This window comes from Mustelus asterias, chromosome 24, assembly GCF_964213995.1.
Source record: "Mustelus asterias chromosome 24, sMusAst1.hap1.1, whole genome shotgun sequence".
Lineage (NCBI taxonomy): Eukaryota > Metazoa > Chordata > Chondrichthyes > Carcharhiniformes > Triakidae > Mustelus > Mustelus asterias.
In genome coordinates, this window is record NC_135824.1 from 38,166,188 (window position 1) to 38,180,668 (window position 14,481).

The window sequence follows — 14,481 nt, forward strand, 5'->3', positions numbered from 1 at the left end:
TACACAACTCTGGTGCGGCCGCACTTGGAGTACTGTGTGCAGTTCTGGTCCCCACATTACAGGAAGGATGTGGAGGCTTTGGAGAGGGTGCAGAGGAGGTTTACCAGGATGTTGCCTGGTATGGAGGGGAGATCCTATGAGGAGAGGCTGAGGGATTTGGGATTGTTTTCGCTGGAAAGGCGGCGGCTAAGAGGGGATCTTATTGAAACATATAAGATGATTAGAGGTTTAGATAGGGTGGATAGTGATAGCCTTTTTCCTCTGATGGAGAAATCCAGCACGAGGGGGCATGGCTTTAAATTGAGGGGGGGTAGTTATAGAACCGATGTCAGGGGTAGGTTCTTTACCCAGAGGGTGGTGAGGGATTGGAATGCCCTGCCAGCATCAGTAGTAAATGCGCCTAGTTTGGGGGCGTTTAAGAGATCCGTAGATAGGTTCATGGACGAAAAGAAATTGGTTTAGGTTGGAGGGTCACAGTTTTTTTTTTAACTGGTCGGTGCAACATCGTGGGCCGAAGGGCCTGTTCTGCGCTGTAATGTTCTATGTTCTATGTTCTATGTTTCTATAATTGCAATTGCCACATTTTTACTGAAGTGGGAGGGATTTCCTTTTCCTCCTAAATCCATTGGATCAGTGCAAGGAATTCTAAAGTGAGCAAAGACCCATCAGCTATGAAGAACTCAGCTGGATATCATTGTTGTTTTTATTCATTTGATTGTTTGTGGCAACTCTTCTATTGATGGTGGTTCACTGATTGATTGTACCACAGGGTACTGTGGGTAGCCTGGACAGTATCAGCTGCAAATGTAGATTCATGGCTGAGTTGTTGTTGAAAATGTTCTTTTCAGTGTTGACATATAGATTTGGCATCCTTAAGAAGAGAGACATCATCCTGCGAGAGATGGCCTTGGTCTATAGATAGAATCATAGAATCCTTACAGTGCAGAAGGAGGCCATTTGGCCCATCAAACCTGCATCGACAACATTCCCACCCAGGCCCTATCCCTGTAACCCCACATATTTACCCCGCTAATCCCCGTGATACTAAGGGGCAAATTAGCATGGTCAGTCAACCTAACCCACACATCTTTGGACTGTGGGAGGAAACCTGGAGAAAACCCATGCAGACACGGGGGAACGTGCAAACTCCTCACTGACAGGCACCCAAGGCCGAAATTGAATCTGCGCTCTGAAGGGTGATCTTTTCTTCTTTTGGGATGGCAATGAGGACTTCTGCAATGTCAGAATAAAACTTTTCCTTCAGGATTTAAAGGCCGGCATATAAATGCTGATGATGGTGATGTATTGGTTACGGTTGAGCTGTAGGTGAAGTTATGAGTATTTCTGTTATACAATTGGGAAGTTCTGGCAGTGCATCCAAGATCCTATTCTAAAAGGCTAAACCAACTCCGTGGACATGAGGATTGCTGTCAGCCTTTCCTTTCTAGTGGAAGATTCAGCCCCTTGCTTGTTCCTTCAGCTGCCCCTCCCCAGGAAAGCAGGTCTCACTGAGGGCAGCAACGTCAACTTGGAGTCTTCATAGTTCACCTGATATGACTGCAGTTCTTCTTTCTGGATGGTCACACTTGAGATTATCCATCAGTGTTCTAAATTCTAAGTCGAAAACCTTATAGTGTTCTTTCTTTGACCATGAAAACAGTGATCCCACAGGATGTGGTTCTTCAGCCAGAAGAAAGCGGTCCAGCTTATTTTCCAGGTGGAATTTCTAGTTCCTCCCCATTTGGGATGAGCAGAGGATATTCTGAAGAGGACTGCAGGGTCACAGGTGTTACTGCTCAAAGAAACATCTGACCCAACACCGATGTTCAATGAACTTCATGTATTTGTTGCCTGTGTGTAGATTCTTGATTAGGAACCCCCAGATTCACAGCCCTGTTCCTGTTGCCAATTCTCCATCACCACAGGACAGGCGAATGGACCCTGGTAGAAGCCTGTTCATGACTTTGTTAAATGTGGGGACCTTGACACGCTGTCATTATCCACATGATCTTGAGGTGGTTATATTTTGGTAGTTGCAATATGCTAACGGATCTTCACCTATTTCCTGATACTACACAGATTCTGAGCAATGTAATCAATAAAAACTTTCCTTTTTACATTTATCTGCCTTTGTCTCGAGTCAACACAGGGAATTCTACGTTGCGGTAGATTTTCTTATGAACAGAATGGAGCTGGATTTACAATTACATTTGTTACACTTTAAGCAATAATCTTATTTTGCATCTTGTGTGCTTGTTTAATCTCAATCTAGTTTGCCCCACCACATTCAGCACTGAGTCAAACCACGATTGCCATTTATGGTCTTTTCAAATCCTTCTTTTGCAAAATCTCTAGTTATTCTGAAGTTTTTGTTGGAAATTCAAACGAATCAGTTCCTCCTCTGAGATTTGCAAACAGACTCCTGGATGATACAGAATGAGTCTTTTTATATCAGATTAAAGAGCTGCAGAGACTTTCAGCATTTTGAATATTTAACCATTCAAATTTAAAAAGGGACCTTCAATCGTATGCAGTTGGAACCAATCACACGGTACTCTTCAAGACTGAATCCTTCCTCTTGCCAGAAATTGGTTCATCGCAGCTATGTGAGCCGCTGTTGGGTTTTAAACAGCTTGGGTCAACTCAAAGGAACAGGTTTCAAAACAAATCAAAATTACCTATGTTTGGTTGTTTGATCTGTCTCACTGTGAGGGAATTTCACTCCTGGCAAATCCTCTAAAAATCACATTTATCCTGGCTGCAGGATTTGGCGGAAGAAATTGTGTTGCCGCTCCCTTTCAGAGCTGAAGTTGACAGCTATAAAATTTCCATTCATAGGAGCTATTTTCCCTGAAGTTTAGATAAATGATACATTTCAATGAATATTAAATCATACAAACATAACAGAAGGAAGCATAGAACACTGTAAAGGGGATGGTTCATGTCCTGTTTCTGCCAACAGGAGGGAGAGACATAAAAAAATGTGAAATTCAAGTTTTACAGAGATGTTTGCAGAACCGTAACCTGACTCAGCTGCATGTGTAGTTATTGCGTTTTAATGTTTTAAATCTTCAGTCTCCTTTACACGGCAGTTCTGGAACAAGAGCAGACCCGTGCTCAAGGAACCTACTGACTCACTGTTATCACTAAAGCCCTCCGCCTCTGCAAAGCACCTCATTGCTGCTTGATTCTGATGGCGTGACAAGAATAACAGATATAATCCCCTTGCTTATCATGCACAGGAGAACAATCTGCAACCCCAAACTGCACTAGCAATGGGCACATGGCCACTTTTGGGTGGGAAAGTCACATGTTCATTGCCATGATTGAGACTTTTCACGATTGATCTTGACCATATTTTAACGATGGGTGAAGGGAAATAACCAGATGCATAATGTCACTGTTAATAACAGTGACGCTGCTCGTACGCAATTGACAAAAAGAAAAATAAATCGATGTGATTGAAGGAGTATTCCTGGATGGATGCAATCTTTCAGCAATATCCGTAGCTGAAAATGTGCATTTAATGTGTCCAAAGCAGCAAGGACAAAATGGCACTGATGTATTTCTTAGGTGGGCCATTTAGCTGAGTTTACTTAGTCAAGAGTAGGAGGGCACAGATTTAAGATAAACTGCAGAAAGGCCAGGGGTCAGAGGAATACATTTTTCTACACAGTGAGTTGTTGTGATGTGGAATGCAATGTCTTAAAGGGCGTTAGAAGTGGAATCAATAGTAACTGTCAAAAGGGAATGGACTATAAACTAAAAATGGGAAAATAATTGGAGGGCAACTGGGAAAGAGTGAGAACAGGGGATAACTGAGAGCTCTTTTAGCCAGCTGGTCTTAGCACAATGGTTGAATGAAGCCCTATTTTGGATGGTTCTGTAATATATTGCATCATTAGTTCTCTGTTTCTGCCTCCCCTACCCCACCCCCAGGAGATTAGCAGGCACCAGTCATCTGGTCCTGTCACTCCCAGAGAGTAAGAAGTCTCACAACACCAGGTTAAAGTCCAACAGGTTTATTTGGTAGCAAATACCATAAGCTTTCGGAGCACTGCTCCTTCGTCAGATGGAGTGCATCTGACGAAGGAGCAGTGCTCCGAAAGCTTATGGTATTTGCTACCAAATAAACCTGTTGGATTTAACCTGGTGTTGTGAGACTTCTTACTGTGCTTACCCCAGTCCAACGCCGGCATCTCCACATCATGACTCCCAGAGAGGGGCAGCTCTTTTACGAGACAGCTTCTATTCATTCCGCTGAATCTGTATCCCATAATAGCTCAAGAATATTAGAAACAACTAATATTGGAAAACTGAAATTGAGACTGAGGAATAAATAAATTTCCTCAGAACTGAAGGCTAAAAGCTACAATCTAACTCAATAAAAGCAAGGGAGTTTGAATCAGTCTTGGAATTCCTTAAAGTCTAACATTTCATGACAACAGTGATGATTTACAGCTCAGCAACTAAGAACAAAGAACAAAGAAAATTACAGCACAGGAACAGACCCTTCGGCCCTCCAAACCTGCACCAACCATGCTGCCCGACTGAACTAAAACCCCCTCCCCTTCCGGGGACTGTATCCCTCTATTCCCATCCTATCCATGTATTTGTCCAGAGGCCCCTTAAAAGTCAATATCGTATCCGCTTCCACTACCTGCCCCGGCAGCGAGTTCAAGGCACCCACCTTGTGTGTAAAAAACTTACCTCATACATCTCCTTTAAACCTTGTCCCTCGCACCTTAAACCTATGCCTCCTAGTAATTGACACTTTCACCCTGGGAAAAGGCTTCTGACTATCCACTCTGTCCATGCCTCTCATAATCTTGTAGACTTCTATCAGGTCTCCCCTCAACCTCCGTCGCTCCAGTGAGAACAAACCAAGTTTCTCCAACCTCTCCACATAGCTAATGCCCTCCATACCAGGCAACATCCTGTTAAATCTTTTCTGTACCCTCTCCAAAGCCTCCACAACCTTCTGGTAGTGTGGCGACCAGAATTGAACACTATATTCCAAGTGCGGCCTAACTAAGGTTTTATAAAGCTGCAACATGACTTGCCAATTTTTAAACTCAATGCCCCGGCCAATGAAGGCAAGCATGCCGTATGACTTTTTGACTACCTTCCCCACCTGCATTGCCACTTTCAGTGACCTGTGCACCTGTACACCCAGATCCCTTTGCCTACCAATACTCCTAAGGGTCGTGCCATTTACTGTCTATTTCCTATCTGTATTATACCTTCCAAAATGCATTACCTCACATTTGTCCGGATTAAACTCCATCTGCCATCTCTCCACCCAAGTCTCCAACTGTCTCTTGGAGAAGCTCTCTGAACTTGGCTTTCTTAGACCGAAGCTGAGCTTTGGTTTAAATGCCTCACTGTAGCAATGTAATATTTCCTTAATCAAGAGCTCCCAGTAAGGAGCTATGTTCAGAGGGAGAGCTGGGTGGATATCACTGGCCCTCAGGACCTGACATGTGAACCATGCACATAAGCAGACAGTCAGACTTCTGTTTTCCTGTGAATGCTGGGAGTGCCTGATTGATAGAATGAGCTCTATAGAATAGTCACATGACTAAAATAAGCTATTTATTTAAAATACCTGCCCAATGTAAAGACTGAGACATGGAGGTATCATTCCTATTGTTCAATAACATGATTAAAATATGGTAACATGGCAAAACTAAACACACAGTTATGGTTTAACTGCAAAGTAACAAGCAGCATTATAAACTGAACAAATCTCACTATTATTTTAAAATTCAATTTTACATATGGCTGGCTGGGCGGCTTTTATTGCCCATCCCTAACTGCCCTCCATTTCAGAGGCCATTTGAGAATCAACCACATCATTGTGGGTCTAAAGTCACGTGTAGGCCAGACCAGATAAGGACAGCAGATTTTCTTCCCTAAAGGGGGTTAGTGAACCGGATGGATTTTTACGACAATTGAACGGTCATTGTTAAGACTTTTAATTCCAGATTTTTATTCAATTCAAATTTCACCATCTGTCATGGTGGGATTTGAACCCAGGTTCCCATCTTGCTCTGGGTCTCTGGATTATTAGTCCTGAGACAATACCACTACGCCACTCCCTCGCCATTTGAGTATATTTCTTGAGTATGAGTATGAGTATAATTCTTTAAATGATTGACAAATAACTCAGGTGTAATGATGGTGATTGGGTGACAGATGAGACTCATCATAAGTGAGTTCGGATTGCTAAATGTGAATGTATCTAGTTTAGTCATTGAGAAGCACGTACCTTTGACCAGTCCGAGGCCTCCCACAGTGTTAAACAATCGCGCCCTTCACAGCCCTGTACTGTGGATGGCTTCAGACCAAGACAGTAGAGATTTCTCGTATTGAAATAAGTGCCATTTTGCAGCTGATAGACGCAGGTCACATTCCGAAACTGAGTGCCTTTTCCACAAGTACTGGAGCAGGGAGTCCAGTCACCTGCCACCCAGCTGGGGGAGGGGGAGGTGCGGGGGGAGAGAAAAATCACTTCAGTATCTCAATTATCACCAAAAATTCAATCATTTTTATACAGTGAAAAGTAGAATCAATGAACAAAATTAAAACTCATCAAAATATTCTATAAATATTTTCAATATGAACGAGTAAAAATTCACATAGTGGGTGAAATGTTCACCTTCCGTTCTGAAAGGTTCTTTTAGTTTTGGGGCAATGGGAATACAGTTTCAAACCTTGTGGATGACACCAAGTTGAGGGAGTTGGTTAATACTCACAAAGCAATAGCAAATTCATTTTATTCATCATGACTATGTATGAGGTGTGGCACCAATTGGTTTAGTTGGCTGGAGTGTTAGCATGTGGTTCAGAATAACACCAACAGTACAGATTCGATTCCTGTTCTGACTGAGGTAGGCTTGGGAGCTGCCTCCTCACCCTGCCCGAGAATGGAAAACAAAGACAAACTACCACTGACAAACTAAATACTGCGAAGGAAATGGCTCAGGATAAAGCATCAGTAGACAATGAGCCAAGGACTTGTCTTTGGGCAAAGCAACCACAGGATATGATAAGTGTGAGTTAATATCTTCTGGTGGGAGGATTAAAGAGGCCACACGCTCCCTGAAAAAGAAGAGTGGCATTTAAGTCAGGTGACAGAGGGGTCTTGCCTGCTGGCTGGAAGGGGGTGTTGGCAGAAAGGGCAGGGGCTGGGTCTAAGTGGAACCTCCTATTCCCAATGTCACGTGGCTGAATCAGGCAGTCAGTATCTTTGAATGAGCGACCCTCCCAAGCCCCCCCTCCCTGTCAGGAGCAAATGCGACAGGCTTTGCTCATTGTGCTCCCTGCATGGCTCATGGACAGCCTTCCCGCCCCGTTGTCAACTGATGCCCACTTAAGTGGGCATCAGTTGACAACGGGGCGGGAAGGCTGTCCATGAGCCTTTCTGCCACAGATTTAATTGGGAAGAGGTGGGAAGGGAGCAGCATCTCACCCAGCACCCTCCTGCATCTCCCAGCTTGCCCTGGTGGAGGGTATAAAATTCCACCCTAATAGGCAAAATGGGGTAGAGAATAAAGCAATCTAGAGGAACATATAAACAAGTCACTAAAAGTAGTAACAGAGCTTAATAAGGCCATAAAAAACAAAGCACTGGGGTTCATTTCTGAGGGATGGAATCGAAAAGCACATTTGGACCAGATGTAAGAGGTTAATAAACAGTTTTGGTCTCCTAATTATAGAAAGGGTACAGAGGCAGTGGAGCAAATACAAATACAGTTTACAAGCACTCTACCAAAACTGAGAGGTTATAGCTATCAGGAAAACTGTCAAGTAAGTCTGAATAGGCTGGAGGGAGAGAGGAGGCTGGGCAAATACAGATCCTTAAGATTATGAAAAGGTTTGATAGATGATGGCAGAGAAGATGTTTCTACTGGTGAGGAAGACCAAAACTAGGAGCCAACCATAAATATATGATAGTCACCAGTAAATCCAACAGGGAATTCATAGAATCCCTACAAGTGCAGAAGGAGGCCATTCGGCCCATTGAGCTTGCAGCAACAACAATCTCACCCAGACCCTATCCATGTAACCCCCACATACTTACCACGCTAATCCCCCTGAAACTAAGGGGCAATTTAGCATGGCCAATCAACCCAACCCGCACATCCCTGGAGTGTGGGAGGAAACTGGAGGAAATCTACGCAGACGCGGGGAGACCGTACAAACTCCACACAGACAGTCACCCGAGGCCGGAATTGAACCTGGGGATTCAGAAGAAACATTTTTACCCAGAGTGGTGAGAATGTGGAACTCCCCACCACAGGAATAATCGAGATGAGTAGTATAGATCCATTTATGTGTAAGCTCGGTGAACACATGGGGAACAAAAGGAAAGAAGGAAATGTTGAAAAGGTGAGATAAAGAGGGGTGGGAGGAAGTGTCTAATGAACATAAACACTGGCATAGTTGGGCTGAATGGCCTGTTTGAGCGCTATAAATTCTATGTAATTCTATAAAAGGCATCTATGCGGCAGAATTTAATGAGAACAGTACAGATAGGTCAATCTGTTGGATAGCCTTTACTGGGATTTTCCATTAAATTAATGTCAAAGAAGATATAAATTCTGCACAAACTGCAGTAAAAAGGCAAAATTTAGAGTGTTTCAGTCATCAAGTCATTTCAACCACGTACAACATTCAGGTCCCCATGCTTGGCATTCTAAACTGAATGCTCACCATTTCAACAAAAGCATTCAGTATAAAGCAAATAAAATGATACAGAATTCTGTACAACCAACAATTATAAGTGACAAAGATTTGACTTGAGGGCTGTGAGAGAGACAGAGCAGAGTCTGGGATCTCAGAGATTGATGACAGAGTAGGAGATGGAGGAAGAAGATGGAAGAAAGAGATGAAAGAGGACAATGATGAAGAGGAGCTGAAGTTGGAGTAGGAAGTGGAAGAGGAGAACAAAAAGGGAGGGAAGATTAGCGAGAGTGAGAGTAGAAGGGGAAGGAGGAGAACAGCAAGAGCAGCTACACTGCCTCACTGAGGCGAAAAGAGGCCTTAGGAGATGGGTAGCAGCTCATGATGAGGATGAGGAGCCCGCAAGGAGGGTAGGAGCCCATGATTAGGGGAACAGTCCACCTTGTGTCCACTCCATCCAACAGTTTCCATGGCAGGATTACTATCACTGCCCTGGGGGGGGGGGGGGGGGGGGGGGGGGGGGGGGGGGGGGCAACAGGCCTCCTCCCTACCTACAGAGGAGGAGAGAGGTTGAGTCACGGTCAGGATGGGGAGACGGAAATTGAGGTCAAATAAAAAACCTGGCAATGGGCCTCATCACCTCAGTTTCCAATAATCTTACTTCTGATGTGGGGCAGGATACTGGATAAAAATCCAGATCCAGGTATTTCATTGGCTGTCTCTAACCTCCAAAGAGAAGACCAATGATGGAATCAATGCCCACTGTAGATTTTACAATGAAAAAGACAATTCTGCCAGAGACTGGAAAGCTGTGTCCTTCAACAACTTCTGGTGTCAGACTATCAGCACGAACCCAGCCAAAACATAATTAAGCAAAAGTGCCATTTAATTACTTTAACTCTCAGAGCCATTTGAACTCAGATTAATCTGCACTTGTTTACTGAGTAGCTTGAGGGCACAGTACTGCTTTTACACTGACTCCACCATTACGATCTCTTCAATTTAACAGTCCTTCCTTTACTTGATCCTTCTTTGAAGATTAAAATGTGAATTAACAAACTATACAATAAAAATCATATTCAGCCCGAAACTTTATATTTAGCTCCCTCACAAATTCTCCTTCTTTTAATCCAGGGAAATTCTTTTGCATAAATGTACCTGACCCCCCCAAAAATAAATCAAAGAAAATTCCAGAAACTTCTTGATGTTTTTTATTTGTCCATGGGCCGTATGCATCACTGGCACTGCTAGTATTTACTGCCCAACCCTAACTGTCCTTGATGACTCAATGCTGAGTTCAAACCCAGCCTTTTTGGCTGGTCTAAGCATCTTAACCCATAGTGTGGGAGTCATGTGTTCATGCAGTAAAGGTAGACTCTTTTGAAGGACAGATAAGGTCTGTATAAGTGTCTTGAACTGAGTTTTTAAAACATTTCCTGCTCTCCAACCATAATTTTTAAAAAATGCTTAAGCTGTCGGGGAGATTTATTTAAAAAAAAACCCCTGTTAGATTGATGGCCATCTGGTATGAAAGAAAATCACCTAGTCTTACAGTTTCAATAAAGTTCTTTATTGGCGTTTCCCCAAGAGTTATTATTATGGCATTATCAATGCTTGGCTGAGTTTCAAAAGCTACCATTTTCTCAGCAGAGGGGGTTCTGAGTTCAGTTCGATTGACAGTTTAAACAGGCTATTAAATAATTCATTGTTTTTGATGTGGTGTTTGAAAGGAAGTGTGCTTGTTTTTATAAGAGAAGAACCATTTGAAGAGATTTAAAAGCTTTGAATGGGTTTCATAGAATCATAGAAACCCTACAGCGCAGAAGGAGGCCATTCGGCCCATCGAGTCTGCACCGACCACAATCCCACCCAGGCCCTACCCCCACATATTTTACTCGCTAATCCCTCTAACCTACGCATCCCAGGACTCTAAGGGGCAATTTTTTTAACCTGGCCAATCAACCTAACCCGCACATCTTTGGATTGTGGGAGGAAACCGGAGCACCCGGAGGAAACCCACGCAGACACGAGGAGAATGTGCATGAATAGGAGTTTTACTCACTATTAAACACGGAAAAGTGAGAGTTGGATTGTTAGATTTTTTTCATCTCTGCACAATGGTGGATGCTGGATGAATAGCTATGCAGTTGGCACAAGGGTAGGTAATGAGGGTGCATAAGTTGGCATGAAGGTGGCATGTGGGCTGTGAGGGGGCATGAGTTGCCTTGAAGTGGGTGAAGGGTAATGGAATGTGAGGGGTGAGGGTCTTGGGATTCAACATGATTCTCCATCTGTTCTCCATATCCCTTAATTCCCCGAGAGATCAAAAACTGTCTACCCCTGCCTTCAAGGCAGCATCCACAATCCTCTAGGGTAGAGAATTCCAAAGATTCATAATCCTTTCTTTGAGCTTATCCTAAGACTATGCTCCCGTGTTTCATAGTCCCTGACCAGCAGAAACAATCCCACACCATCTACTCTAGCAAGCCATTTCAGAATCTTGTACATTTCAATGAGGTCACCTCCTTATCTTATTGAAACATATAAGATGATTAGAGGTTTAGATAGGGTGGATAGTGATAGCCTTTTTCCTCTGATGGAGAAATCCAGCACGAGGGGGCATGGCTTTAAATTGAGGGGGGGTAGTTATAGAACCGATGTCAGGGGTAGGTTCTTTACCCAGAGGGTGGTGAGGGATTGGAATGCCCTGCCAGCATCAGTTGTAAATGCGCCTAGTTTGGGGGCGTTTAAGAGATCCGTAGATAGGCTCATGGACGAAAAGAAATTGGTTTAGGTTGGAGGGTCACAGTTTTTTTTTTAACTGGTCGGTGCAACATCGTGGGCCGAAGGGCCTGTTCTGCGCTGTAATGTTCTATGTTCTATGTTCTATGTTCCTATTCTTCTAAACTTCAGGCAATATAAGACCAACTTACTAATCTCTCATCATAGGACCAATTTATTCCAGGGACCAAGTTTGTGAATCTTCAATATACGGCCTCCAATGTGAGTATATCCTTCCTTAAATGTGGAAACCAGAACACAGTATGCTGCATACTGCACACAGTATGCCAGATGTGGAGACTACTTTCTTTTGTACTCCAAATAACTTGAAATAAAGGCCAACATGCCATTTGCCTTCCTAATTGCTTGCTGTACCCGCATGCTAACTTTCTATGTTACTTGATGAGCACATCCAAGTTTCTTTGGACATCAACATTTATACATTTCACAAGTTTTAAAAATATTCTGCTTTTCTATTCTTATGACCAAAGTGAATAACTTCACATTATATGCCATCTGCCAAGAGGCAAACTTCTCAAAGAACTAGATGCAGTCCAGATAACCAGGGAATTAAGACAGAAAGAATGCCTTAAGAAGGCTGAAGTTAAGAGAAAAGAGAACAAGGTATTTTTCAGGAGAATTCAAGGGGAAAAGTAAACAAAGTGTGCTGAGTTAAAAAGACTATTACGTAACCAGAATGAAAGTGGGAAAGCAGAGTTCAGAGTTAAATCAAAAGTTTGATGCCATTTTCATAGAGTCTGGGAATCAAGAGATAAAGCAATTGGGAACAGTTTGTAAAGCAGTCAAGACAAAGAAATTCTAAAGGGGAGGTGTAAAACCTGAATAATGGATTTGCTGTTAGAAGTGGAGCGAAGTTTAAGATTTCAGATCCTTTTTTACTTCACATAGAATTCAATGGTATTATGAGTAATATTTCCCAATGGAGTTTTTACTATGACATTACTCGCTAACCTTTATTTCTCACACAATACTAGATATAAGGTAGCTTTATCCCTAGTTGGTTCGGCAATGTAATATTCAAAGAAACTGCCACAAAAACATTCTACAGGTTCATCTTTTAGGCCACTCTTTCCAATTTGATTATTCCAGTCTACATGAAGAGTGAAGTCTCCCACAATTATTACATTTCCTTTGTTACAAGCACCATTGATTTCTTATATAATATTCTGCCCAATGACATAACCGCTGTTAGGTTTTAATAAAATCCACGCCAGTTAGTGAAGTCGAAGCAATTGCTGACAGAGTTTACTGACTGAATCACAGCTCTCTTCTCAGACCCAATGTCCCAGCTATCCTCTGTTTATACTCTTTTAATTAAACAAATGATGAATATATCAAACAGAAATGAGCGGGGTGGGGGGAGGTGGCAGCCCCGGGTGGGGCATTGTCACTAATATAACCATCAAAAGGAAACTTAATATATTAAATTAAAATGTAATTCCCGGGGTGATGATGCACCTCAGCCCCTGCAGTGCCCACTGGTCATGGATGGCCTGCAGCGAGCTGGTGGACATGGCACGCTTCCTTTCCAAGGCCACCCAGCCACGAATCTAGCCATGGTAGAGGGACAGACAGCCATGTTGATTGACTCCCTCGATCGCCACAGCCTGGAACTGTGAATGGCCACCTGGGCCAGGCCCAGGAGCAGGACGCCCTCCTTCCTCCTTGCTTGAGCTGCCTCGACACCATGAGTGTGGCTCGGTCTGAACACCAGAGTTTTCAGGCTGTGAATGGCTTTGACTGCAAGCTAGACATCACTCGCCGCGTACCTGGCTAGTTCTTGAAGCATCATTCAGCCTGCTCCTCCACCATCCAGTACATCCCTGACTCTAGTCACCCATGATGTGGAGATGCCGGCCTTGGACTGGGGTAAACACAGTAAGAAGTTTAACAACACCAGGTTAAAGTCCAACAGGTTTATTTGGTAGCAAAAGCCACACAAGCTTTCGGAGCTCCAAGCCCCTTCTTCAGGTGAGTGGGAATTCTGTTCACAAACAGAGCATATAAAGACACAAACTCAATTTACATGAATGATGGTTGGAATGCGAATACTTACAACTAATCAAGTCTTTAAGAAACAAAACAACGTGAGTGGAGAGAGCATCAAGACAGGCTAAAAAGATGTGTATTGTCTCCAGACAAGACAGCCAGTGAAACTCTGTGGGGGTTACAAATAGTGTGACATGAACCCAATATCCCGGTTGAGGCCGTCCTCGTGTGTGCGGAACTTGGCTATCAGTTTCTGCTCAGCGACTCTGCGCCGTCGTGTGTCGCGAAGGCCATCCCCACACCCCCACTCGCCAAGGCCATCCCCACACCCCCACTTCTTGCCTTCAAACAACCGCACAACCTCAAACAGACCATTGTCCGCAGCAAACTACCCAGCCTTCAGGAGAACAGTGACCATGACACCACACAACCCTGCCACAGCAACCTCTGCAAGACGTGCCGGATCATCGACACAGATGCCATCATCTCACGTGAGAACACCATCCACCAGGTACACGGTACATACTCTTGCAACTCGGCCAACGTTGTCTACCTGATACGCTGCAAGAAAGGATGTCCCGAGGCATGGTACATTGAGGAAACTATGCAGACGCTGCGACAACGGATGAATGAACACCGCTCGACAATCACCAGGCAAGACTGTTCTCTTCCTGTTGGGGAGCACTTCAGCGGTCACGGGCATTCGGCCTCTGATATTCGGGTAAGCGTTCTCCAAGGCGGCCTTCGCGACACACGACGGCGCAGAGTCGCTGAGCAGAAACTGATAGCCAAGTTCCGCACACACGAGGACAGCCTCAACCAGGATATTGGGTTTATGTCACACTATTTGTAACCCCCACAGAGTTTCACTGGCTGTCTTGTCTGGAGACAACACACATCTTTTTAGCCTGTCTTGATGCTCTCTCCACTCACGTTGTTTTGTTTCTTAAAGACTTGATTAGTTGTAAGTATTCGCATTCCAACCATTATTCATGTAAATTG

At 43.7% G+C, this 14,481-nt stretch overlaps 1 protein-coding gene across 2 annotated transcripts in view; it reads right to left on the reverse strand.

Moving 5' to 3' along the window:
• The window catches only part of adamts17 (ADAM metallopeptidase with thrombospondin type 1 motif, 17), a 524,080-nt gene that overhangs the window by 43,299 nt on the left and 466,300 nt on the right, over window positions 1–14,481 (reverse strand). For both annotated transcript variants that reach the window (XM_078241579.1, XM_078241578.1), the window contains exon 20: window positions 6,272–6,476. In XM_078241579.1, the coding sequence (XP_078097705.1) occupies window positions 6,272–6,476 (205 nt within the window). The remainder of the gene's footprint in view (window positions 1–6,271; window positions 6,477–14,481) is intronic.